Source organism: Rissa tridactyla, chromosome 12 (genome assembly GCF_028500815.1).
Source record: "Rissa tridactyla isolate bRisTri1 chromosome 12, bRisTri1.patW.cur.20221130, whole genome shotgun sequence".
Taxonomy (NCBI): Eukaryota; Metazoa; Chordata; class Aves; order Charadriiformes; family Laridae; genus Rissa; species Rissa tridactyla.
The window spans coordinates 11,135,311-11,158,155 of record NC_071477.1 but is presented as its reverse complement, the minus strand read 5'-3'; the positions used below and the strand labels follow the sequence as shown (position 1 = coordinate 11,158,155).

The 22,845-nt window shown below is 52.3% G+C and overlaps 2 protein-coding genes across 5 annotated transcripts in view; one reads left to right on the top strand and one right to left on the bottom strand.

Annotated features, from left to right (window-relative positions):
- The window catches only part of RIMS4 (regulating synaptic membrane exocytosis 4), a 59,865-nt gene extending 47,580 nt beyond the window's left edge, over window positions 1–12,285 (top strand). Inside the window, exons 3-6 of one of the 4 annotated variants that reach the window (XM_054218734.1) lie at window positions 847–959; window positions 1,626–1,727; window positions 1,984–2,123; window positions 4,069–12,285. In XM_054218734.1, coding sequence (XP_054074709.1) covers window positions 847–959; window positions 1,626–1,727; window positions 1,984–2,123; window positions 4,069–4,287 — 574 coding nt within the window. In that variant the 3' untranslated portion in view covers window positions 4,288–12,285. Of the gene's footprint in view, window positions 1–846; window positions 960–1,625; window positions 1,728–1,983; window positions 2,124–3,173; window positions 3,488–4,068 lie in introns of all 4 variants that reach the window. The other 3 variants (XM_054218735.1, XM_054218733.1, XM_054218736.1) reach the window with 3 other exon arrangements.
- Window positions 12,286–15,357: 3,072 nt separating this feature from the next.
- Window positions 15,358–20,270, bottom strand: KCNK15 (potassium two pore domain channel subfamily K member 15). Its single transcript, XM_054218489.1, has 2 exons — window positions 19,979–20,270; window positions 15,358–16,707 (listed from the first exon to the last, which is right to left on the bottom strand). Exons 1-2 carry the CDS (start codon window positions 20,259–20,261, stop codon window positions 15,794–15,796), a joined length of 1,197 nt encoding a protein of 398 aa, XP_054074464.1. The 5' UTR covers window positions 20,262–20,270; the 3' UTR covers window positions 15,358–15,793.
- Between the last annotated feature and the right edge of the window lie 2,575 nt (window positions 20,271–22,845).

Below are 22,845 nucleotides of genomic sequence, written 5' to 3'. Positions count from 1 at the left end.
ATTTGTATCAGTCCTACCACAGGTTTTGACCCTTTTGCGTTGCTTCACACATGTCCAGTGCAGTGACCAGCATCTGTAGCCATGCCATAGACCAGCCTCGCGTGCCTGGTGAATAGATTTGGGAGCTGTGTCCCCCTGGTTTGCTGCAATGACAGTGGTAGAGGCATTGCTGCTGTTTGAGGGTGTTGTCCCTTTAGTCTTGCACCCATGTTCAGGTCCTCTTCATGATCACTTCAGGCCTGGTCGTGGAAGCAGATATGAAAACCACACAGTGGATGTGATGGGTGCTTCTGGTGTTCAGCAGTAAGAAATGGGGTCTTTTGGTCAAGAAGGAGATGCATCGCTCTGTGCGTATGTAAGAAACGAATAGGGAATTGAGCCCCAAGGGGACTGATGCCAGCACCCCTCATCTCACTTTTACCTCCTGCTCTAGAGGCATTATTTTCTCCCCAGAAAAGAAGACTGGGAAGGGACAGCTGCCAAGAGAGATCCTATAAGCTATGCTAGGAAGCTGCTTAGGTTATAATGTTATCTGGAAGAGGTGACAGGCTGCATATGAGTCTGAGATGGCAGAGATTTTCATTACAGACAATTAGTTATAGTTAAACAAGTATTAACCAGCTGGTGACTGCAACCATTACTGGTTTGTTGGGTTTTTTTGTACAAGGAAAGGGATTTTAAATGGATTCCATGTAACTGAACTGCCTAGAAATCAGGGAGTTTTGCGAGAGAAAAAGACTTCTGTAGATGTCATTCATTTCAATGATATATTAAATCTAGTTCTTTAGTTACTGGATTGCTTTAAAATGCAAATTAACCACTTGCCAAAATCAATTTCTCTTGCAGCTTGAATTTCAGTGGAGTCCATCTGGCATCTGCTGGGCAGTTTAGTGACTTCCTGGGGAGCATGGGCCCTGCACAATTTGTTGGGCGTCAGACCTTGGCCACCACCTCGATGGGTAAGGAACACAAAGATGTTAGGTAGCTTTAATTTAATCTTGAACAGACCGCTCCTACAAGCTACCTAATAACATGATAACATGTCCAACATCTGCTGCTCTACCACTCCTCCGCTCCGTTTCTCTGTTAAATCAAGTAAGCTTGGCTGAAAGGTTTTGCTGATCGCTGCCAATGTGGTGCTAGTAGGAGAGCACCAGCTTTATGCTTTCCTCCGTCAGGTCCAAAAGGCATAGACTAAGTAAAACGCAGCTAAAATGCTGAAAATGCACCTCGTGCATCTTGGTGTTTTACTTGCTTTCTAAGGCCACTGAGCTCTGTAAAGGTTTTCTTACGGTCCACCATAATTGCATTTTCCAAAGCAGCCTGCAACTCTAGGTACTCCAGTTAGGGAGGGGGGAGAGGCTAGCTGCCACTGAAGAGCATGAGACTGAGTCACCAAAGCCATGTTAGAGGGCTGACATTAAGAGATTGCTTTTGAAAATGTGGGCTTGAATCACTGCAGAGCTGCTCCAGAGTAACGCAGGAGGAGATTAGGCACTCGGGGCCTGCAGTTTGTTACAGCTTGTAGCAGGCGTGATGTGAGGATTGGGGTTTTTTTAACATTTTAGTAGCCCACAGATATGTGGTTTTGAAAGTCTTCTGTCTATTTTGACATTTTGGTTTAGGGGATGTGGAAATTGGCTTGCAAGAGCGAAATGGGCAGCTAGAAGTGGATATCATTCAGGCTCGAGGACTGACACCAAAACCCGGCTCCAAAACACTGCCAGGTAGTATGCTTTGACCTCCTAAAGTAATTCATGGACCCCCAGCCTCCTGTGATGCTTGTGAATAGGAAAAAATTTAATTCCGCTTGGCTTCTACAGAAATAAGCAGTCTGTATGCGGTATTGAAAATAAGGCTGGTTGAGCAAATCTTTTCACTGCTGTAAATGCCTTCTTTAGAAATACCCGAGACATGGCACTCTGTCTTTTCTAAAGTGAGCATGAAGATTTTTTCATGTTTGACCATATTTATTTTTTCCAGCTGCTTACATCAAAGCTTACCTGCTAGAGAATGGCGTGTGCATTGCGAAAAAGAAGACAAAAGTGGCTCGCAAATCATTAGATCCTTTGTACAATCAGGTGTTACTGTTTGCTGAGAGCCCACAGGGCAAAGTATTACAGGTAAGATGAGCAAGTCTCAGGTCTGCCCATCTCTCTCTTCCACCTCTGCTGGAAGAGATTAAGTTTGGCAAGGGATGGGGGTAATTAACATAGATGAGAAAAAGCCAATGTTTTCACATTGAACTGAATGCACTTGATCTGAACATAATGAACGGAAAGGAAAACCTTTTTTTCATACCTGGCAGGGTGTCAAATAATCATCAGTTTGAGTAACATGAGTGCCTACCAGGAAAAGGAGGTTGATTTTTATTTTTTTATTTTTTTTTCCCCCGCCCAGTTAGGAGATAGGTAGTACCTATAGATGCTAAACGGTCTTGCAGTGCAGGTTGTCTTCCGTGTTTTATTCATATTCAGAGTCCTTTGTTTTGGCCATCTCCCAATCACATATCCTACCTTTTTCTACTTTCTTTACTGCCATGCATTTTCTGCCATGCTCGTTTTTTCAATTCTGCACCTATGTTTCCAGAGCACAGAGTGCTTTGCATTGTTAATTCATACCTAAATCATTTCCATCCAATAAAGCCTGGCTAAAATCCACTGGTAATACTGATTTAATTAATCCGCAAGTTTCTGTTGCTTACCTCCACTGGTGTATGAATTGCCAGCTGAGCTGCTGGATCCTTCTCATTACTGAACTCTTCCTCTTTTATCTTGGTTAAGAAGCATTTTCCCCTGTTGCAACAAGACTGCACATTTTTGACTGAAATGGGGTGGGACCTGGCTTGGTCTGCCCTTGCCTTGCATGGGTTTCCTTTCCTGCTGCCTTGCTGCCAGGAAAAGCACTTATTCCAAGAGAATAAAATGAGGAGCTTGGCCCTTTGCCAGCAGCCGTGCCACCAAACCAACCTTCTGCAGTGGCTTGCTCCATTTTGTGCTGACCTAGAGTGTTAATTTTTGGCTTATAATTGGCATTTGTTGTCTTTCCTATCTCATTTTACGGAAAATTGTAATGTTCTGGTTATTTGGAGCCTAGGGGAAAGAAGCTGTCAGGATTAGCCAGAGGTCACTAGTCACTATCATAACCCATCGTACTCATCCTCTCCTCTTCAGAACACGGACTCGCTCTGGAGTCAGTCGTCACCTTTGTCTTGAGCCACATAGGGCCACTTGGTCACGCGCAGACCTCCAGCATGCCTAAGCCCATGACCCTCACTACATCTGTTGTTCCACCCGCTGGTCTCCATCGTGTCGTAAGTGTGATTCAGCTTTCCCTGCTCGTCTGCCAGCTCTCTTTCATTAGACCTTCCTCTGTGCCTGCAAGCCTTTCTCGGCAGTCTGTTCTGCTTCCCCTGCATGCCACTCCATGTGTGTCCCTTGTGTCACCGGTCCCGCTTGCCAGTGCTCGGCTCCTGCCTTTCCTCCAGGTGAGTAGCTGTGCCTTGTCTCCCTCTGCCCTGTGTCACGAGCTCTGAGTGCAGAAGTTAAGACATGCTCTTTTCCTCAAACTGTTGGCTCATGACCCAAGCTCTTGCCCACCTTTTTTTTTGTTGATGTATTTTTGCAGATCAGGAGCCCTTCCTGTTCCATTCCCACTGGCCACCTTTTGTTGTGTCCAAGGCTTGCTACTGTGCCAGGACCAGGTTTTACCTGCAGGTGTTGGAGCTGCAGGTCCAGGGATGCTTTGTGCATGCCCAGCAAGCAGAACAGCAGAATGGTGTCTCATCCACACGTACATTCACCTCTTTTCCATGGCCGGGGGGGGGGAAGTCTGATAACATTAGGATTTGTAAAACTGTGCTTAAAAAAAAAAAAAAAAAAAAAAAAGGTAAAATCATCAGCCAGAGCTTCACGTCGCCTGTTGGTAGTGTAAATCTTTCTGCTCTTCCCAGGCTGTAGCAAAGCCCCAGGAAGTTGGATGAGTAGAAAGAAGGATTGATCAGATTTGTGCTTCCCAAGCAAGTGTGCAGGTTGGAGGATTAACTGTGCTCTCCCTCTTGTTCCTAAGGTGATAGTCTGGGGAAACTACGGACGCATGGAACGCAAGCACTTCATGGGAGTCGCCAGGGTCCTGCTGGAAGAACTGGATTTGTCAACTTTAGCAATCGGCTGGTACAAGCTCTTCCCAACCTCCTCGATGGTGGATCCCACTACAGGCCCGCTCCTGCGTCAGTCCTCACAGCTTTCCTTGGAGAGCACAGTGGGACCCTGCTGTGACAGGTCTTAGTGAGTGAGGAAGGGGGAACTGCTTTTGTTTTTTAAACATGCTGTCAAGGTTTTGTTTGCTGGAACTCTGACCTCAAGCGCAATGCATGTTCAGTCAGTTCTTGTGGAGCTGGAAGAGGAGGATAAACCAGTGACCTTAGACAGAAGACGAGGGGGAGGGCGCTCTGCCCTCTCCATCCGAGGAGGAGGTGCCGTGGGGCATGAGTCCTAGTTGTCAAATTAGACATACACCTCTTGTTTCACTTCTCTCGCTGTCATTCTTGGACCCTTGTTTCAGATCAGCATTAACCCTGGAAAGTTGCAGCATTTGAAAGCATTTGGGGGGAGTAAGGAAGGAATTTTTCTTGATGATGCGTCTTAGAAATTTCTAATACAGATTCTTTCATGAGAAAGTACCTGAAAAATTCAGAGGCCGATATCTGACCTAAAAAGAGCAGGAGCAGAAAGTTTAAGAGGAAGCCTTAGGCTCTTTCTTCTTGAAAGGAAGAAAAAGAAAGAAACCTGCAACTCTTTCTTTAGAAATCAGTTCCCTATCACTGAATCATGTTAACTGTAACAGTGGTGTTGCTGTGTTTTCAAACTGTGCCAAATTACCAGCAAGTGTCTTTACTGCATTACTTGTCTAACACTGCTGATGAAGCATACTTGGTGGGAGAATAAGTAGCGCCTACTTAGACCAGACAGTTTGAACAGAGTTCGAGTTTAGAAGGCTAATTAACTGCAATTTTGCTCTGAAAAAAACCCCACTAGAAGTGGGAGCTGAACATCAGACTTGCAGCTTGAGATATGTTTTGTATTGTCAGATACAACGTTCTGCAATTTCCTGACTCCCTTACTTGTTGCTGTGCATCCTTCAGTCACAGTGTCTTCTATCTCCTGCTTTTCTCCCGTCTCCTTTGTACTGGTACATATCTGCTGGAGATGCTGCCCTTCCTGTTGTGCTATGGACTGACCTGAAACAGGACTGTTTTATTCTGCCACGGGAGAGGAGATTGAGGTTTCTGGGGGTGCAGAAGAAAGAAACCTCAGTTTGTCATCTGACAAGAAGGTGCTGGGGAGCGCGTAACCTTCCTGGTGGAGAGAAGGGTGCTTTAGGCAGTCCCGGTAGTCCACAAACGTTGTCAAGCGTCCTGCAAGAGGAGATGCAATCCCTAAAGTATGGAGAGGTAGGGGGTGAGGAATCTGAAGACGCAGCGGTCACAGCATGTATATTTTGTTAATTAAAGTGCAACACTAATTGTAAACGAGTCGCGTAGATTAAGCCAGTAAAGCACATTCTCTGAGCTGCTGAGCTGCAGCGGCGGTTGTCAGCAGAGTTACGTGCTGGAGTAAGTGCGCTAGATCCTTCAGACAGTTAAAAACTTGTTATCCAAAACCACAGAGAATCTCCAAAGATTTTCTGTTGATAGACCTCTTTTGGCTTGTTACAACTCTTTTGTCTTTGTTCCTAATGAGGATTTGGTGACTGCTGTCTCAGAACAAGCTTTTGGAGATGTTTTACTTTGCGATTTAAAAGTGAAGGTCCCATGTCACGTTTAGGAATGAGCAGATTTGTGACCGGTCGTAGAGGCGTACTGAACATTTATTTCTGCATGTGGACCTCAGCTTTGTTAGAATAAAAGCATGAGTGTTGAGTGGATGGTAAATGCAGTTGCTTTTGGTCCTAGCTTGTCTATGGCATCTTAAATTATTTTGAGATAAATTACGGGATAGATGCAAAAGTAATAGGCCTTAAAATAATCTCTGTAAAAAAAATATATAAAGGAGAGGGAAGGAGGATAAGGGACATAGAATGAATAGTTTTTTGAGTCTTCAGTGGCAAAAGCCTCAACATTTCAGATAAATCTCTTAATTTCCTTGATCAAATACGTCTCTGGCCTCTCACTAATTATTTTTTCTAAACGTATTAGACAATTTCTATATATTAGCTGAAGAAAGTTTGTTGCATGCTGGTCAAACTATGTTGTGGCTCTCTCTCTTATTTTTATTTTTTAAAAAAAGCACATTTACTGTAATTCAAGTCAGCATCTTTTCCTCTTGGTATGTAGTGAGTACTAGGCAATATTGTATAATATGTGTATGAACTAGAATAGATTAGGTAGATTTAGTGGTTTGTAGCACTGGATCTTTTAATAACTATGTCTTTCAAAGGACCGTGGGGAGCTCCAGGTACATCCCAGACCTGGCAGCTGAGTAACAGGGCTGTCTTAAGTTATGCTGAAAACTTTATGTTGGTGATTAGTTTGGACATTATCTGCCAGTAATAGCGAGTTAATCATGGTTTTCCTGTGTCCAATAAGATGAATGCAACATTTTTGCAGTCTTTAATGGGGAGTAGGAGACTATATAGGCCAAAAATACTCACCCCAAAAACTTTGTTTAATGACTGTGTGTTGAAAAGCTCAGTTCCTGTACACCTGGGCAAATGTCTCTATATCCTACCCCCGCAAAAGCTCTGCAAGCTCGATGATGATCGGTTCAGTTACAATAGGACTACTTAACACAGAGGACTATCTTCCGTACGTTTTTAATCGTGTTAAAAGGTCACTGTCAGGGTAAAAAAAAAAACCACGTTACAGTTCTACTTGTGTTATTTTTGTTAACATCTCAGATTCTGAAATTTGGAGGCAGTTTTAACAGTCTGCTCCGTCCTGTTTTCTTCTGCATTTTTTCCGTGGTTGATTGTAGTCCAGTGGTTCTTGCTTTTGTTTCTACTCACTTCCAAGTCCTGTTTCTCCCCAGTAAGCGAATGTTGCAAGCCCTGGCTGCCACACACAGCAAAATCAGGGGAACTGGCAAGTGCAGATGATCTTCCTTCGAAAAACAGGGTCACAGGAGCCCTGCTGAGGGTCCCCACGGGGCGCAGAGTGAGGCCGGGAGAGTTGCACAGTACCCTACCATCTAAATTCTTGCTTCACTCATGCCTGGGATTCCTGCACTGACCATGGTGTATTATAGTTAAAAAAGAAGTCTTCTAGTTATCCAACATTTTAAAGACTCCCAGTATAGCATCCAAGGCAAGTCGCAGGCTTGGAATAGTTTATTTTTATAAAGCCTAACCTTTGTCTTTTTTTTTTCCCCCCAAATTTGACTTGCCAGTTTCTGTCTAAGGTGATGTGATACGACAGTTGGGATTGCCAGTGTGGTTGTGTAAAAAGTAGCAGTTTGCTAGTGATGAGCAGCTGAAAACGAAACTTTGGTCCCCTTTGCAAGTCCCGATTGAGTTTTTTCCTCTGTCTGAGTCTAGCTGTTAGTTATAGTCGGGGAGGGGGAGAGAGGGGGGGAGCAGGAGACTTAAAAAAGAGACAGGCTCCATAGTATTTTTGTTCTGTGAGCAATGATGAGGGAGGAGACTGAGGAGAGAGAAATAGCTGCCCAGCTCACGGTTGATTCCCTGTTCCTGGTGCGTGAAATTCTACATTTTAATAGTAATGGGAGGATTGCTTGCAAAAAAAATGGAGAGCTGATCCCTAAGTGTTACCTGCATTACTGTTACCGTGGAAGAGAAAGAAATCCTGATGCTGAGAGCAGAATTATCTCTCCCCAGTGGGAATCCCCCGCACACAGGGAGAGCAGAGCACTGAGGCCATGCCTCGCGCGCGGCTTTGTCCTCTCTGTGGTCTGAGCAAAAAGCAGCCGTGACCGTGGTTAGTCCTGGTTTGTTCAGGCAAAAAATGTGATATTTTCCCAGTCTCCCGGTGTTGCTTTCCCTTTGCCCCAACACAGCTGGGATGCCACAGAGCCAACACAAGGTCCTCCCTCTGCAATTCAATCCATGGGTCTTCATCCCGCAGCCGCGAGGGGAGGCTGGAGCATCCCTTTTGCGCTGCGCGTGGGCCTTTGTGTCCACGGGCAGGGTAAGGGCCAGATGCCTTTATTGTTCAGCCAAGCACATCCCCACTTCTTGGCCATGGATTGTTTCAAAGGACATTGTAGAATTACTTGCTTGGAATGAAAATAGATATTTAGTGTTTCTAGCTACCGGATCCTTTATCAATGTACTGTTCTAAATTTGCAGGTCTTCTGGAGTATGAATATCACAAGTTCCTGTGAAGGAGCTATTTTTAATATGTTGAGGCAGTTAACAGAATCTCAACCTAAGCATGTTTTAGTAATGTTTAGACAGTAGACAACTTTTTTATGAAATTCATTTTAAGTTAGTTTATTACATGCTGTTGGTAATATTTTAAAACAGGAAAAATATTTTTCTTTAAAGACAAAATGCTGTATGTTTTTTAACAGATAACATAATTTAGTGTTTTCAAAAACGTTTAATGTTCTTGGTATGAAGTTTACTCATTCTTTTGATTTCTATGTTCCTTGTTATATTTTATCAACTTTTTTCCAAAAGAAAAGAGGCATATGTAAATAAACACCAGAAAAGAGTCCTAAAAGAAATTCTGTTCAAACTGGCCATAAAATTATTAGTAAATATTTGTTATCGTTCATTAACTCTCAGCTACTATTCAAGCCTTTGTTGAAAGAATTGATGTTGTATTTTCAAGATGAGGACTACTTAGCTAGTTTTGTCATAATCCTGTACTCTGTATAAAAATCTTTTTATAAAGAAAGTCTAATAGGCTAACAAGCAATAATATATTCCATTTGGTGTGCACAGATTGTGACTTGCAGGCTGTAGTACATATTGTTGATACGGTTTATAATTGTCTTCAATCTCAATGACATCACTTTTGAAAGAGATCCATATTAACTTTGATTGTAAAAAAACGAAGACTGGGCTGTTGCCTCGTGAGATATATTCATGCTATAGACTTCTCTGTGAGTATATGTGCCCATTGACATGAAATCTCTCTTAGGTGAAGAATGAAACAGCTGTAGGTGACTTCATACTACAGAGGTAAAAAATAGTTTCAGTATAAACTTCATGACTGTTTCAATCTCCCTGTTTTTCTTAGGCTATCTAGTATTTGTAACTCAATGAGAATGGTTCCCACTGCCACTGTAGCCCTGATAAAGCAAAAAAGCCTTTGCACTCTGGGGCCACATGAGTTCTGCCTGACAGCTGCCTAATTGCCTCAAGATACCAGGGGCAAGCTAAAGGGAGGGTTTTTTTTCAGAGCAGCAGATTGAGCTGCTCTTCTTTCAAGGCTTTGTGGGTTATTTTGTCCATTTCATAGGTGGGATTTGTCCATTGCGTTAGAAAATTCCACCCAAGGCAGAGAGATTGCACCTTCGCAGAGGGTCACAGGGGACTAACGTGTAAAACGGGAACAGGCTGTTCTGTGCCGTTCTTCAGAAGTTACCTAATGCTGGGCTCATCTAAAGATTTTTCCAAAGTGGCAGGATCAGGATATTGGATTTTAAGTCAGCTCTATCATTGATGCAGTGCATAAAATAAACCAGCTTCGAAACAGCATCTCAGTTCATTGCCTGTGGATTTCTCGCAGCATTTCCCGTAGGAAAAGTCTCCATGTTGTTCTTGAGATTGCCATTCTGCTGGCCATGCAGGCAGCAGGTCGCTGACCCGGTGGTGCTGGGAGCCCCGATGAATGATGAAATAGTTCACATTTTTTTGTGAAATGCTTTGAGGAGAAAGAGAGACGTGTAAATGCAAAGTGCCGTCAGTAGAGAGATCCAGGGCATGTTGAGATCTGGAGGCAGCATCTAAAATGAAATTGCAGCTACCAAATTTGAGCCAAAAAGTTAGAAAAGAGGCTGATCAGTGAACACTGTTTCATGTTTACCCCAGTGCAGACCTGCCAAGGCGCGTATGTTTGTGGGTGTCCCTATGGGTATGAACGTATACAGGCACACGGCGCACAGTGATGCTTTGGAAAATGCCAGGTTCCCATAGGGAGGGGAAATCCCGCTGAAGGGGCTGCCTGGTGGTACAGTCGATGTCTCGTTCCCTTGTATGAGCCCTTTGCCCACCCAGGACCCGGCAGCCAAGTCTGTGGGATGCTCGTGAAACTCGGCATGGCAGAGACCCCAAGCTGCGCTCCTGTGCCCTGCCTGTGTCTGACGGTCTGCCAGGCTTTCCAGCACGTGTCTGTCAACGTGGTAATTCCCTGGGGAGTGTGCAAGCGATTAGGTATTCTCAAAATGTGGCTAACGAGTCTTAAACTCACACTGCCAGACCCCTCTCTGCTCAGTGACCAACGTCCCAGTGACCAAGCAGCCGCACGTCCATCCCTAGCCCCAGCCGCTCTCCCACCACAGCAGCATCAGGCCCTTCCTGGGGAACCTCAATCTCTTCCCATGGTGTAGACACGCTTCTGCCCTCCCTTCCCTGTGGTAGCTGCTCTAATCCCGGTGGAGGAGAGGAACCGGGGAGAGTTTCCTGTAGCATTTGGTTCTTTGCACTTTAGCGGTTGAAACTGAGGAGGAGCCAGCACCAGCCCTTTACAGAGCACCAGCAAACAGAGGCTACGACCCAATGATTTTCCCTTCGTGATTTTCCAGTAGCTAAAATGGCAACCAAAGCTATATCGTTAAACCCCACTCTGCTGGGTCAGTAGACAGCCTTTGCATTTACGCTACACGCTGGGCACCTCGTGTGGGCTTGAGACCCCCCCTCGCGTGGGAAGGAAGGGGCTTTGTCTTGCCGAGATGCCGCGTGGGCAGCAGCGAGCTCTGCTCGCTGAGCGGTGACGGGGGCAGAAGCAACCCGATGGAAGAATCGAGGCACACCTTCTGCTGAAGCCATGCCCACCAGCTTCCCAGGAGCTAGGTTTTTGTAGTTGCTTGGGACAGCTGCCCACCGGGGCTCCAGATCCCACTAACCACCAGCCTGGAACTTTAAATCCTGCAGCAGTTTTTTTCTTTGGGGCTGTTGCTCCTTACTCAGTGCTGCTCACTGGTCTCTGCTTTGATGATTCCATCTCCTCGCCCTGGAGCTGGTTTTGGCTTTGTTTGGAGCAAAGAAGAGTGAGGTTTGGAGGGTGATTCCAAGACACATTCTTCCAGCCTCATCACGCTGAGCTTTCCTTCCTCCTGCTCCCTGTGCCGGCTGGACAGGGCATCCCGGGGATGCAGTGCCTCACCGGAGACCCCTCAGCAGCACTGCCATGGCCTGCCACCCACCCGGGATGCCAGTGTCCTGCCCGTGTTTTTTGACAGTCCTGAATTCAGACCACAGGGGGTCCTTCCTTTCCCATCCTTGGTAGGAGCAGGGTGTCTTCTGCAGGGGCTGCTCATGCGGATGGCCGGGAGAAGGCAGGGACAGGGAGGGAGCTGGCTCTGTGCTGGCCAGGGAGGAGGGGAGCTCCCACCAAGCTTTCCTCCAGGTTCCCTTTGCTTTGCCCTGCTCCCGCTGCTCCCTCCATGGGTTATCTCTTCCCTCTCGATACGAGGCCTTATTCCGACCCGAGGGGACCAAGGCTGCCCGCAGCATCTCGTTGCACTGGAGCGTCCATCCCGCGCTGCCCGTGGGGAGCCCCGGGGCGGTGCTGCAGAGCTGGCCTCTGCTCGGGGATGGAGCCACCCCGCGGCCCATCCACGCTCTCTCCTCCCCAGCGCCAGCGTGCCCGCGCTTTGCCTTGTACCCCCACTGCCCAGGGGCCTGGCCACGGTAGGGACATCTGCTTTCACGGGGTTAAACCTTTTTACTTCATCAATTGCTCCTCGAAAACCCATAGCTTTGCAGGGGCACTACGCCGTTGCTGCCTCTCCTCTTGCCTTTCCATAGGAGTGGGGGCAGCTGATCTGCTCTTTTTGGTCTCTGTAAGCCTCTCCAAAACTTTGGGGAGGTTTTTAACGTCCTTTTAAAGCGAGATGTAATCTCCGTGGAGCCGGAGGGAACACAGGCAATAGAGCCGGGCAGCCTGCTTGCCACCGTGGCGAGTTGTTTGTGAGGTGCGTGGGCTGCCTTGGGTGGAAGGTGGGATGCTGTCCCGGCAGCGCCGGTGGGACGCCGGCCGCTGGTCTGTTGTTGGGAGAGGATTCTGCTGTACTTTTTTCCTGTCTGTAGGTTTTATTCAGACAATATGTAATGATTGAGTGATTTACAATTCAGTGTTAAGCTAATGAAAACGTTGATAATGGTGATAATAAAACCTTTCTTTTTTTTTTCCTATGGTGTGTTGGAGGTTTTTTGTGGAGTATCTCTGCCCATTATCGTCAACCTGCGATTTGAGCTGGCCCATCCCTTCTCCCTGTGCCTAAAGGGAATGAGAGGAGCGTAGCCTGGTGTATCCTGGCACTGTCCGAGGCTCCTTCCCAGTGCTCTCCATGGAAGGTCCCTCCCTCTCTGAATCATCCCCAGCTTCAAACCTGCATTTCCCTGTGCCGTTTCCAGATGTGATATGGCTGTGGGCATCTCCAGGCACGGGGCTGAGCCTGCTCCCAGCCCGTGCTCTGCTCACTGCCCCCATCAAAAGCCTCCTGCTCTTTTCTTCCCAAGACCATTCGTGGTCAACACTGGCCATTAGAGATTGGTTTCGAAACTCTGGAGGTGAAGATGCTGCTGGCAGAAAAAACTACCCCTGACCGAGGTTGTTGGGAATTCCAGGGGTCCGTGTGGGTGCAGGGGGAGCCTGGGGACACTTGGGGACCTGCGGATGTTACTGGGTGTGCAGCTACTGCCTGGTCCTGGATGGCCGCGAGCAGGGCCTGATCGGGGGGGCTCTGGTGTGACTCCTGCTGCAGGAGGACAGGGCAAGAGCAGGCAGCGTTCCCTGGGGAGCCACCACAAGCCCTTTTCCCATGAGAATTATGAGGGATCACAGTGTCCCCGTTCTCTGAGAGTTTCTTAAAGGTTTTTCTCATGCCTCCAAATCCCTCTGCAGGTCATCGGAGCAGGGCAGCTCCCCACCAGCCACCCACCTTCCCTGGCTGCAGCCCCGCAGGGAGCGGTGGTGGAGGAAGGAGGAGGAGGATTTCTCCAGTGGTGCGAGTGTCTGGGAAGTCAGGACAGCCCAGCCCAGCGTGGTACCGGGGATGAGCAGCATCTCCTACCCTCAGACCATCACCAGCCTCCAAAAGCAGGAGAGTGGAAGGAGGGTGAGAGGTGCTGGCTCTGTCCTGGCCACTCGGAGGGTGTCCTGGCTTCGGCATGGAAAGGGTGAGAGATCTCTGTCTCCTGCTCAGCTCCGAGGGCAAGGCCACCACAGCACTCCCGAGCCTCAGCCTTGGTGGGAGGAGGTGGGACACGGTAACAAAGGGCATGAGCTGGTGGGGTCAGCATGAAAGGACGCTGCTGAGAAGCCAATGAAAGCCTCATTTTTAAGCCTTTTTTATACGCTCACAGTTTGCTCCCTCCCACCACTTTTCTATTTAAACCAAGGCTCACACAGCTGGTCCAGATTTGGGGCCACTGGTGCAAAGCCGTGCAGCTGCTGAGCACCTGGGGGAACTGGAGCCAGGGCACGTTGGTGGTGGGAGACTGGCTGCAGGTTGGGGCTGTGCTCCGGGCTCAGTCACTGTCCCTTCCCTGCCCCGCTGTGGGACAAGGGGACAAGCTGAGTCCGGGAGGGGATGAGCATCTCGCACAGGAATCCTGCTGCCCCGGGGCAGGCAGGATGGATCTACAGGTGGAGAACCTGGCAGGGAGCAAGCAGCCGTGCCAGAGAGACTCCCCCAAATCAAGGACACCCCCCCCACCTGCCTCGGCAGTGCAGCGGCCCCACTGCAGCCCCTCGGCGCTGGCACTGCCCTGCCCTGCTGCCAGCCCCGGCCATCGGAGCTCCTGCCCGTCCCCGTACTTGCCCACTTGCGCATCACCCATCTCCAGGCCCAAATCCCAGCCATTTTAGAATCTGGAACAGGGAAGTCCCAGTTGTAACAAGCCTTCATGGATTTGGGGTGACATCAAAGCCTAAAGTTGCCTCCAGGGAAGCCCAAGCACCAGGAAAAGTTGGAGAAGTGGAGATCACTGGCTGGGGAGGGTGGAGGAGCCCAGGGCATTCCCGTGAAGAGGGCAAAGACACCATCCCAATGAGGCCCAGCTGCTTCCCAGCTCTGAGACAGCCACTCCGACCCCCTCCTCCCTCCGATGCCCAAACATCCCAGCAAACATCGCCAAGGATGATATCCCTGGATATAAACACTGCCCACCCCGCTGTGGCAGGGGAGCCAGCCCTGGCGTACCCCAGCAGCCGGGCAGGGCTGGGGTCTAGGGCTCGGGCGCATCCCTCTGCTCACCCTCGTGACAAATAACCAACCACCACCAGCTGGATTCACCTTTTATTAAACTGCCCAGAACAAAAGGAGGAGAGAGCAAAGCTTGCCCTGAGGCCTTCCCAATGCCCTCTGCATGCCTTCGCCACCAGGAAAAGGGGATTTTCCTCTGGGAGAACCCCCTCAGAGGGTATTTTAGGTAAGAACTAAGAGTGAAAATGTCCCTTTACTGGGGGAAGAAAGTGAAATGGAGCTGCTGCTGCTGTCAGAGCCCTGTCCTGTTTTCTTGCAGGTGAGGCAGGATGGACATGGGCCACGTTGGGGGGCACCAGCTGGAAGCAGCCTCCCAGGTGGGGCTGTGCGGGTACCGCATCCCGCCCAGGGATGCACACCGAGACGGGCTCACCCCGTCTCTCAGAACCCCAGCAGCGACAAGGGCAAACCCAAACCACGACACGCGCTTGCTGGGCTGCCAGCTGGGGACAAGGTGGGCAAGGCAAGGGTGGTTTTAGCTAATGATCTCATCAGGGCCAAACCCTTTGCAGGTGGCTCTACAACGGTTCAACGAGGCTTTCCCTGGGACTGTGCCCTCAGCAGGGTCTGGGCTTATCCCAGAGGAGGGCTATGGCCGGGCTGGAGGAGCTCAGCTTCCCCTGGGAACAGGCTGCTGCATCCCACCAGCCAGCTCAGCCTGGGGGACCTGCTGCCACGGGGTAAGGTGAGCCAGTGGGTGAGCGTACGGACCTCCAGCTTCCAAAAATACTGAGCCAGCCACAAGCCGGAGCTCAGACCCAGAGGGCTGGCGATGGGAGACGCAGTGCCAGGAAGCCGTCCCCACGCACTGAGCGGCAGGACCGCAGCGCGTCCCCTCCCTCCCACCTCTCCCTGCCCACCCACCCGCTGCAAAGCGGCTGCGTGGCGCCGACTTACCTGCACCCCCTGCCAGGGGAGAGCTTAAAGATCCCCAGCCCCGCAGGGCTGACTAACGCGGGCTTTGTGTTTGGTAGGCTCTCAGCAAGTGCCACCCAGTGTCACGAGAGGCGGGTGCTGGCCGCGGCCACAGCCGAGGCTGGGCAGGGTGGGAGGGCAGCAGCAAATCCCTTTGGGGAGCCGGGAGGTGGGAAAGCAAACCTACAGCTGGCCGGCCTTCACAGCGGTGGGGGGGGCTTCTTGCCAGACCCGAATGCTTGAACCTACTTGGGAGGAAAAAGCAAAGAAAACTAACGGTGTAATTCGGTGCCTGCAAAAAAAGGAATGATTATTTCTCAAGGGGGTTTGCAGGGGCCTGCTGGACCCTGCGTGGGGCTGGCTGCCAGCTGAAAGGGGAGGGGAACAGAAGAAATGAGAGCAGTAAGAAGGACCTGACGTCTCCGTTCATAATTTATCATCGTTGTAAGACTCAAGCACCGAGTACAGCTCGGCACGTGCTCCTAGATGGATTTCCTCCGCAGCCGGGGGTGTTGCCGGCAGCGAGGGCTGTTGGATGATAAAGTGCTCCCCAGGGAAGAGCCGGTCTGACCCCGCGTGCTCAGGGAGACCTCGTCGATTTTGTAGGAAATGGAGTTGTAATAGACGGGGTTGGTGTGGCAGCTGAGGGTCTCGGGGTGGGAGGGCACGGGGCTGCCGCACAGCTGAGGTCTGTAGCACAGGCACGTGCAGAAGGAAGGGACCGCGGCCGCCGAGTTGGCCGACTGGCGCCGCTGCCTCTCCGCGTCCTCCTGCATCAGTGGGATGAGGTTCATCTGGCTCGTCCTGTCCTCCACGGGGAGAAAAATGGCATTGCTGCTCTGGCTGTCCTCTTTCGGCTTGAGGTGGATGTTGTTGCGGGCTCTCCTCAGTGAGGCTCGCTCTTCGGCGTCCCGCCGCTCGTCCTCCGAGTTCATCGTCAGGAACCGCAGCACCACCAGGTTGAGGAAGGCGCCGATGACGGTCAGGCCCACCAGGATGTACATGAAGCTGAAAGCCACGTACGGGGGCTTCTTTTGCAAAGCCTCGTTCTTCTGCAGAGCCACAAAGTCTCCGAAGCCGATAGTGGTCAAGGTTATGAAGCAGTAGTAATAGGCATGAAAGAAAGTCCAGCCCTCGAAGTAAGAGAAGGCTGCGGCGCCGATGCACAGGGTCCCCATGCAGGACAGAAAGCCGACTAGGACCATGTTCTCCATGGAGACGTTGGTTGTCCTCATGCCCAGACACTTCTTGATCTTCTTGAGCAGCATCCGCACGACAGTGTTCATGCGCTCCCCCAGGCTCTGGAACATGACCAGTGTCAGGGGGATGCCCAGGATGGCATAGAACATGCAGAAAACTTTGCCGGCGTCCGTGCCCGGGGCGGCGTGTCCATAGCCTGCGAGGGAAAAAAGGAAAGGCAGGCGTCAAGCCCTCACTGGGGTTTCCAGCAAAGCTGCCCTGGGACCAAAAGGAACAGTAGGAGAAGGGGGGGAAAATGAATCAGTAACAGATCTGCGGGGGCCACGGGATGCCGCATCCTTTGGGATGATGTCACGTTGCAGCGTCGTGTGGGCTGAACCCCATTTGGCCTCAAAAGAGAGAAGGTCCCTCCTGATAGCCCCCAAACTTGTGTGAGGAGGCCAAGAGTAGTCTTAGAGCTGGGCTGGGGTCTGCAAGCCTTTTGCAGCTCACCAGCCTCGGAGAGACAGTGATGCCGGGTCTGTGGGGTCACTGCATCCCTGCAGCGGGGGGGGGGACGGAGGTGCCGCAGAACAGTGACACCAACGGCCCGGTCACCCTGCGGGGAGGTAGGCACCCAGCCAGGCCCCTCCACAACTGCCCTGCAGAGCCGTCGTCCCCTCGGCACCCACGCCTGCCCCCCCCGTCCCCTGTCCCCAAGTGTCATGTGCATCTTCGATTCTCCGCCACGTGACCATTCTCCGCGTGGACGGTCGGACAGGAGCTATAGGGCCCCTGCGCTATAGGGTCTGCAGGAACAGCTAAGTCTAGGAGGACTTCTGCAGAACAGCTTGGGATTTACTCCGGTGTCACTAACACTCGGGCCAAAAGCTGCGCTGGATCGTTGGGGAGGAGGGGTTGCGCTGTTTTAAATGCAGGGAGGTATTTCTGCCACCGCAGCCCCGTCAGCCCTCGTCCCAGGGACAAGGAGCTCAAGGAGGACAAGGTTCTCCTTGAACGCCTTCCGAGATTTAATTTCCCCACCTCACTCCAGGTTTCAGAGCTGTGACTCAAGGACTCACACAATTATACCGTGAGTCGTAATGAGGTATTCACCGCAATCTTCCGGACTTACGCGGCACCCACCTCACCTCATTATACAAGCTTTGCAGGAGCCGGTGGCCTCTGACCGAAGCGGATGAGTAAGTAACTCGGTGCAAGGGAGTCATGCCGCGCGGGGAGTCACGGCATCCAAAGGCATCCAAGCCCTTCTTTTGAGTTTCTATGAGAAACTACCGGGGCTGGAAACTTCCCTTCTGAAGGCGCCTGCAGAACAGCGCCGGCTCCTTCCCGCGCTGCTGGGTGGCCTGTTGCGAACAGCTAGCTATATTTTTCACTTTTTTCTAGGTATCCATGTGACTTTTGCATGAAGAACATGTTGGGGGGAATGCCCTCTTTTTATTTCTCGGTCTTGTTCGTAGCTGTGACTTGGCTTCACCTCTGCCTCTGCTGCCGGTGGATTTCCAGGGCTCTTAGGGAAGCAGTGATGGGACAAGCAGAGGATGATAACCACGTTGTCCCAGGCTCCCGAGCGCTCCAGAAAACTCCCGCAATGGGACAGGGCTGAGGACAGAGGTATCCTCGACTGTCTTGTGCCCCGAACTGGAAGCAGGCAGGAAGGGACCGGTTTCTAATTGCTCTGTCTGTTCATCAACCCACGCAATCAAAAATGATAAACTTAATGCCCGCATGCCACATTTCACGGAATACGGAGCAGACATGAGACTGCGGCAGCAAAAAAAAAAAAAAGAAAGTCAGATCCAAGCTTAATAACCATGTGCAATTATCGGGTCCTAGGCTACAAGATAATACAATGACAGCAATGAGGAGGCAAATATAATGATCCAGAAGAGCAGTAAGTGGAAAAACAGTTGTTGTACCCTGAGAGACTCCTGAAAGAGCATTTGACTGATGCTTTCAAAATGACAAAGAGAATTAGGAAGAGTAAACACAGCTACATTAACATTAAAACTGAGATTTGGAGCACAGCCCCACCTAAGGAGATCTGACGTGCCTGTGTTTTAGAAATACGGCATCTAGGCTGAAATTATTTATTGCATGGTGTGTGTGATAAGCATAGCCATTGTTTGTCACAGTCAACAGAAAAATAATGTAAATGAAGCTATAACCTGTCACGAGATGATGGAGATTTTCACAGAAGCCATTCATCCTACCCTCCTGCTGGGGCTCAACACTAGCCGTGCCCTGAGCCCACGGCTGCTTGCTGGCCACGGGCATCGCCAGCTGCCCCAACCCCCCCCCATACCTCCTGGGGGCCCGCGGGGTACCTGCCCCTCCGCCACCTCTTGTCCTCTGGTAACGCTGGCTTGATCCCACCAGCCCGTGTCCTGAGGGATGATGCTTTCAGCTGCCCGCCGTGTTTCACCCATCCCAAGCCCCTCGGCGAGGCTGAGCCCCGTCCTGCAGAGGAGGAGGTGGCTGCTGGCTGTGGAAGGGCAGGATTTGGCCTCAGGGTTCCTGCTTCCAAAACACCAATTGAAATCCCAGCATGAGCAATGGCACGAGCACAGGATCCCATGCCTGTCGGCCCCCATGGGATGCTCAGGGCGCACGGATTAATCAAAGTGGATTAATTAAACAATGCTCAGCTCCCATGTGGCTAATCTCACCTAGTATTAAGGCAATCCTCACTCAATTTAGTTTCCTTCTCTTGCAAAATTGAAGAGGACAAACCAAGGCACCGGGCTCTAGTATGGGTAAGTGTCTATCTGGGGATTTAATGAGGTTCAATCACTCCCCTCCAAGCTAATTGACACCCATCTCTCTGCAGGTTCCCGCGCAGGCAGAGGAGGTTCAGTGGCTGGTGGCTGGCTTGGCTCCCCCAGGCAGGTCTCATACAGCCAAACATCCAGAGTTTTGAGCTGGCAACGAAGGCAACAGTTCCTGTCCAGCTCCTCGGCCTGGCTTGCTGGCTACAGCACTGCACAGAAGACGGACACGGCTCCCACCTCTGCCCTCAGACACCCCCACCAACTTCTGCAGCTGCCTGCCCCAAAGGCGCCGCCAGAAGCCCCATGTGCTGCCACCTCCCTGGGACAATGTGCGTGTTGCATTTCGTGGCCCCAGCCATAGCAGCACCCCTGGCATCCCCCAGAACCCCACAACATGGATTACCTCTCGCACCACAGGACACTGGGGTCCCACGGGGTCAGCTCAGGGGGTGGCCCAAAGAGGTGTCCCAGCATTGCAAGGGTGAGACCTGCCTCTCCTATGCAGGTAACCCCCCCAGGGAAGTCCTGGGGTACCCAGAGGTGGTGGAGGTTTTGGAGGTGCAGAGGTGTGGGGATGGAGGGATGCGGGGATTGAAGGAATACGGGGACGGAGGGATGCAGGGATGGAGGGATGCGGGGGTGGAGGGTTACAGAGATGGAGGGGCGCAGGAGGCACGCCGGGATGCCAGCACTCACCGATGGTGGTGATGACCGTGATGGCGAAGTAGAAGGAGCCGGCGAACTTCCACTGCCGCCCGGCGCGGTGCGGCTCGGCCTGCAGCACCAGCCGCTCCAGCTCCCGGTAGTCGTCGGCGGAGAAGCGGTACTTCCTCCGCAGCTCCCCGCGCTTCTGCTCCAGCAGCCGCTTGCGGCCGCTCTCCGCCTCCGACTCCAGCGCATCGAAGACGGCGGCGCCCACCAGCAGGTAGGAGAAGATGCAGAGGATGAGCGCGGCCGTCCGCAGGTTCTGCCGCTTCATGGCGAGGGGCGGCCGCGGCGCCTCAGCCCGGGCTCCGCATGGCCCCGCCGCCGCCGCCCCCCGCGGGCCCCGCCGCGCATCCCCCGCGCCCGCCCGCCCCGGCACCGCGCCCCCCCGCGCCGCCCCCTGCGCGCCCCCTGCGCGCCCGCGCACCGCCCCCCGCGCACCGGCACCGCGCTCCGCCCGCGGGCACCGGGCACCGGCTGTTCCGCGCACCGGCTCCTGCATGCGCTGGGCACCGGCTCCCCGGGCACCGCCTGCTTCGGGCACCGGATCCCGCGGGCACCGGGAACCAGCTCCCCGGACACCGGTTGCCAGCCCCTGTGCAGCTGGCACCAGCTCCTGTGGGTACCGAGCACCGGCTCCTGCATGCCCCGGGCACCGGTTGCCAGCCCCTGTGCACTTGGCAGCAGCTCCTGTGGGCACCAGGCACCGACTCCCAGGGCACTGGCTCCGGTGGGCATCGGGCACCGGCTGCTTTGGGCAGTGGCTCCTCTGGGCACCCACTGCACTGTGCACCGGCTCCTCTGGGCACCCACTGCACCGGGCACCCGCTGCATGCACCGGGCACTGGCTCCTGTATGACCCAGGCACCGGCTGCTCCATGCACCAGCTCCTGCAGGTACCTGGCACCGGCTCCTGCAGGCACCGGCTCCTGTGGGCACTGGGCATCAGTTGCTCCATGTACTGTCTCCTGAGGGCACCGGGCACTGCATCCCTGGGCACCGGCTCCTGTGGGCACTGGGCACCGTCTGCTCCATGTACCGGCTCCGGAAGGCACCAGGCACAGGCTCCCCAGGCGCTGGCCCCTGTAGGCAGTGGGCACCAGTTCCCCAGGCACCATCTCCTGCGGGCACCAGGCACAAGTTGCTTTGGGCACCAGCTCCTGCGGGCACTGGACACCAGCTCCCTGGGCACCAGCTCCTGTGGGCACCAGGCACTGGCTGCTCTGAGCACCAGCTCCTGTGGGCACCGGGTACCGGCTCCCTGGGCACCAGCTGCTCCAGGCCCCAGCTCCTGTGGGCACCAGCACCGGTTCCTGCGTGCCCCAAGACTGGCTCCCACATGCCCCAAGCCCACCCTGCCTGGCAGCACCAAGCTGGAGCTGGCAGCCCCAGCCCGCCAGCAAGCCCTAGCCCTTCATCCATTATGGTGACATTAATAATGGTCCCTTTCCCCAAAGTTGCACCTGTCTGTGGCCTCCCAGGCTGGAGGAGCTTCTCGTGCCCGCACCCTCGCTGCCTGCCCTGCCTGGAAGCAGTGACCTTTGGGCTGTGCGGGCCACCGCTGGTCCCGCAGCCCTGCGGTGCCATCCCCGTGCGGGCAACCCTCGCCTCCGCTGCTCCGTCCAGTGAGGAACGCGCCCCGGTGCCCGTTATCTGTCTTCTCTCTGCTTTTTCCAGCCAGCCTGGCCTATTGTGCCCAGTGCTGTTTTAAGGGAGCAGAAAGGAACAAAATAACGAGGTTCAGTGTTTCTGCTGATTTCTCTGACGTGTTGGTCAGATGCTGCGGGTGCGGGGGGACGCGGGGCCCATCACCAGCGCTGTGGCGGCGTGGGGGGCAGCGAGCAGAGCCTCCCCTGGCTGATGCGTGGCGGACAGCCCAGGTGGGCTCGGAGGTGCAGGGGAATTAGTTTGGTAGGAGGCAGAGCCCACAACGTGAAGACCCTGTTTCTCATTACTGGTTTCCTGAGCTTTTATGTAAGCCTTATCTTTCACTTTTAAAAATAGAAGGATACTTCTCGGAGTTGTATGTTGCAGGAGATGGTATCTCCTTCGAGAAATAAACTCTCCTTCTTTTGACTGGAAATAAAACAAACAAGGCAAACAAACCAACGAGCGGGTTTACATCTCTCTCCACTCCATCTCATTTCTCTCTCTGGAGAGGACAAGACAGTTTGGGCTTTAATTGCAGCAAAGGAGGTTTGAATTGGACAGAAGAAAAACTTTTTAACCATGAAGACAGCGCAACACTGGAACAGATTGCTTGGGGAGATTGTGGCAGCTCCATCACTGGAGGAGTTTAAAATTAAGACAAGCAGATGTCTGGATGTCTGCTGAAAGCTCTGTGGGTAGAGCTGATGCCCTCCCGGCGCAGGGGATCACTCTCTGCCCTCCTGGAGCCCCTTCCAGCCCTGCCCTCTGCATTTCCACGGCCAGCACGAGGGACACGGTGCCCTTTCCCTCTGTAATCGTGAACTCTTTCACCCTGGACGCTTGCCACTTCCCTCCTCCTTGCCGAGCCTCTGTGCCAGCACCATTAGTGAAAGTCGTTATTGAAGAAAAAATACAGGCGCCGGCATCCATCACCAGCTGCACGAGCTGTCGGTGCATTGCTGTTTGACATCGTAGCGCTTGTAGCTCCTAATCAGGCGGCAAAGCTGAAGGAATGCGTCTGGATTATGTTCTCCATAGTGTCGTTTGCAGACCTTCTAATGGGGCCTGGGATGGTGTCAAACCTCCGGACCCCGGGCAATGGGGGGGCCACCTGACAGCGAAGATCCACTTCACCTGCCATCCAGCTGCTGGTGATTTTTCTCCACCGGTCAGCAATGACATCACGCCTTGAAGACAGGACACAGTGC